This window comes from Rhagoletis pomonella, unplaced genomic scaffold, assembly GCF_013731165.1.
Source record: "Rhagoletis pomonella isolate Grant_MI unplaced genomic scaffold, Rhpom_1.0 Rhpom_scaffold_02110, whole genome shotgun sequence".
Taxonomy (NCBI): domain Eukaryota; kingdom Metazoa; phylum Arthropoda; class Insecta; order Diptera; family Tephritidae; genus Rhagoletis; species Rhagoletis pomonella.
The window spans coordinates 23,927-28,061 of NW_023460664.1; the positions used below are offsets into that span (position 1 = coordinate 23,927).

Genomic DNA, 4,135 nt, shown 5'->3' on the forward strand with positions numbered 1-4,135 from the left:
TCAACAACAAAAAAATTGTACAAACAAAAACTACAGCACTTCAACAAGTATTTACACAAGACGAAAATAATTTTTAGTCACGAAATGGTGTATGTATGTAGTTTTATTTTTGCTCGACATAATTTTCTTAATTTTAAGAGCAAAAATTGTCCATCACTAAACACTAACAAAAGGCAGAATGGGAGGATAAAATAAACCGTAAAATAGTTAATTTTCTCAATATTCAATTTTTCGACAGGAAACGTGGTTTTATTGTGAGAAATTGCAAAATATATGATTTATAAAAAGATTTAATAGCGAAAATGTAAAAAAACGTCGATTGTTGTGAAAGTATTAGCAAATTTCAGTGCATCTAAAGTTTCTAAAGCGTTGTTTACTTTTACTTGAGAATTGTCAAAATCGGCTAATCCCAAGTAGCGGTTTCTGGAACGTGCCGCATTTGTTCGCTACATCGTGATGTGATAAAACGAAAACCTGGCAACACTCCGCAAGGTTACAGAAATCTTTCAAAATGTGTTCGAAAAATATCTAGATATGGAAGGAGCTGCTTACCAAAGAAAAAAAATGTCAAAACTCATTGCAATTTTTAGCAACTTCAATCATGCACTTTATTAAATTAATTTTTTTTGTTTAGATTCTAATTAAAATGTTTGCAATTTGAGTGAAACCTTGCAGAATTTTTTTAATTTTTGTACAAAGTTTGATCCAAAACCGGAGGTCTACCACATTTTTTTTAAATCTACCACATTTTTTTCCAGATTCTACCACACTATTTTTTTTAAGCCCGATCATTGGCTAGATGGAGTATTTTCACCACTGTTCTGCGTCGCGGGGGGAACTTGCGACTGGGCAGCGCACCAGGGGCCCACGAAGTAACTCATCCAATCACGCGTGTTGCGGAGTCCGGAGCGTGGCACCAGCCAAGGTAGTAGTTGCACTAGGCTGATGTCACGTTACGGTATATTCCGGACTGACAAACCGAGCAGATTGTCGGAGGGAGTAGAAGTTGCCGGCGGCGGTGTGTGCGTGCTGTAGTGTTCGTTGGTGTGTCTATTGTTGTGTTATGTTGGGTTGTGGGTGTGTTGGTGTTGTCCGGCTCGGGCGGTTTGCCGTTGAGGAGGTCCGATTCGCACAATATCAGCCACGAACGACGTGGTCCATTGCCAGTGCGTACGTAGGCCCGAGAATGTGCGGAGATGACTTCGCCCGTCACAGACGTTGCACCTGACCGAGGTGGAGTTTACATTCTGTCGTATCTGGCATTCGCAGCAGGGGTTGGCTCTAAGCCAGCCCTGAGCAGAAGGATACAGAGCAGAGGTAGCCCCATTGTCGAACAACGTTTGATGGATATCGCTGACCTAAACGGGGTTAGATCGCCGAAAAAACAGCCCTTGGTCGGGTAAAACCCCAGTCATTCCGGTATGTATAACCGGCTGTCGTGGGAATGACGCTTTGCACAATGCTCTTTGCTCGCCGCTCCACTATGTTCTGACCCTAAGACATTTAAGGTATTATTTCCTCTGAAATAAGTCTATGTATGTATATTGTATTTCTATAGCATAACGATATTCACCCATTTTGTAATTACCACCAACTACACTATACAGATTCAAGAACAAACACTATCGAAGCGAATCATTGTCGCCGCCAGGGATTGGAGAAAAAAAAGTTTTTCAAACTTATTTCGTTGTTTGATTAACCGTGCTATGAAATGCCAGATCATTGGGGAAATTCCAAGGACTTCTTTACTGACATAACACTTTCGTTAGGTTATTTAGTATGCCCTTGGAAGTATGCCTTCCGACTACTACAAAATCATAATATTAGCAGATAATCCGGGAACGTGAATTGTTGGTGAAAATGTTCGACCAAAATGTTCGCCAAGTCTGCTGGTATTTTATAAATTAACTGTTTAGTAAATAAATGAAAAGTACCCTGTTACTTGAATTTTACCTTTCAAATAGCCCATTGACCATTGGAAACAACACTAAGGAGTCTAATAAGCTGAAAACATACATACCTTACAATCCTTCGTGCTAGTTAGCCATATGCGAATGGCATGGTCATTCGAACAAGATGCAAAAATGGCACCATCGAAGTGCACACGAATCATGCGCACCCATTCTCTATGTCCAGTGTATGTTTTCACACAGTACCTAAGAAATAAGTAAGGTAAGAAAAATAGGTACATACATCTGTGTTGACAGAGTTTAGATTAACATTTCTTACCCGGTAGCCACTTCCCACATTTTGATGGTTTTATCCCGAGACGCTGAAATCACATAATCTCCAGCGGGAACAAACGCTACAGACGAAACATTATGATCATGGCCATGCATTGTTTTAATGCATTCGTAACTTTGTTGAAAGTCCCACAATTTTATAGACAAGTCAGCACTGCAAGACACTAAAAATAAAAAACCGGGTAAGAAAACTTCAACAGATAATAATCACCAATACTAACCTAAGAGTTTGCCTTGAGCATCAAAAGCGACATCCTGCACAGAGTCTGTGTGACCTTTTAAACTTCTTTCGTATTCCCCAGTTTCGAAGTCCCAAATTTTAATGGTAGCGTCTTCGGATGATGAAACCATTAAACCGAAAATTGGATGAAAAATTACCTGTATTCAAAAGGAAAAAAAATTAAAAAATTTATATGTTTAAACGATTTGCTAATTTCTTTATTCCTCAAATAATTATGAGTAGTTATAACAATGCATTTTATTAATCTTTGAACTAAACAAGACAAAGTATTATTTGGCGTTCACATCTTTTTAATGAGTCGATTATCGATAGCAGTCGAACTTCAGTTGCGTTGCTAGTTGCCAAAATGATATAACAGATGGCAACTGGCAACTTTCAACTGACAACTGCAGTTGCTACAAAGTATGTATACAGGCGACTACAGTTTAGTGGTTGCTGGGAATTTTTTTGGAGCGTATTTAGGAACGAAAATTGAAAAGTGTGTCATATATTTCACTTTTTAATAATTTGAACGATTTTAACATTTTGCAATGCAGTTTGCTTTTACAGAATATAGAAAAAATAACAAACCAATAACGTGAAATTTTAGCTCCCATGGTGTACGCCCTTTTGGCGAAACAAAAGCGAACACTGATTGCAAATTTTTTCCTGAAGAACCTCTTTTAAATCTACCGACACACCCAGTTTTCCAAATTAAAGTCATCGCTGTGGTACTTCCTTCTGCGTAAAATCGAAGAGGTGCGCAAGCTGTTATGAGCTCAGGTATTGAAGTTGAACGAAGTGGTTCATTTGTTTACTAACCAATTATACTACAGCTTCTTTTGGAAGTCCTCAATATGCTTTGAAAATTAACACAAAACGATACTGAAAGAAAAACCTTGAAAGCATTAACTTTTGCTTACAGTGCACGCGGTAGCTCTAGAGGATTGGAATTATCCTTTAAATGTCGCCTGATTGAGGCTGCGTTCACGCACTTATCTTCCTCTTAAACAAATAATTGTGATGAATTCAGCTTTATTGCTGTCTTTTCTTTAAATCTCTTTATTTTAATCATTTAATTTTACTCTCACAGCTCGTTTACAGCCGCTAGCTAGCTGGTTGTCGAACTATCAAATTTCGATTATCGATAACTCTACAGCAACTGACGATAGTTGCCATTCGTAATACATATTTTCTTTCCAGTTGCGTTGCGAGCTGGAAACTGAATCGTGGTTGCGTTGCAATCCGTAATCGACCCATAAGTGTTCCGGCGAGATTCTCGAGGTGTGTGTCTTGATGTTGTTGCCGAATGGCAAATGGTTTTTATTAACTTGTTTGTTGGCTGGTGCTCGAGCCAGGATCCTATCGGGTGGTAGTTTACAAAATCAAAATCGTGTAAACTATTAAGAAAGAGGTGAAATACAATGTAAAAAATTCTGAAAGGGTACACTCAAACTGTAGTCTCATCTGGTTTTATTAGGGCAATCTTGAATTAAGTTCAAATTTTGACTGTATCACTGCAAAAAATAAGGATATAAATCCGTTTAGAGTTGTCTTCTATATTTCTGGCATGCTTAAAAAGTTGTATCAACTCTTAAGAAGAGAAAGTGTTTTTGACTATTCAAGTTATTGATTTCAGCATCTTGGTTTAAAAGAGCAGTTTCTTCAGAAG

At 38.1% G+C, this 4,135-nt stretch overlaps 1 protein-coding gene across 1 annotated transcript; it reads right to left on the reverse strand.

Annotated features, from left to right (window-relative positions):
• Positions 1 to 2,020: 2,020 nt before the first annotated feature.
• On the reverse strand, positions 2,021 to 2,621 carry LOC118753102 (lissencephaly-1 homolog; the record flags this gene model as incomplete). The annotated part of the gene is given in 3 exon segments (XM_036487965.1): positions 2,021 to 2,156; positions 2,230 to 2,407; positions 2,465 to 2,621. Coding segments are annotated over 3 exon segments (471 nt in total), but the record flags the coding sequence as incomplete, so codon positions are not given.
• Positions 2,622 to 4,135: the final 1,514 nt, after the last annotated feature.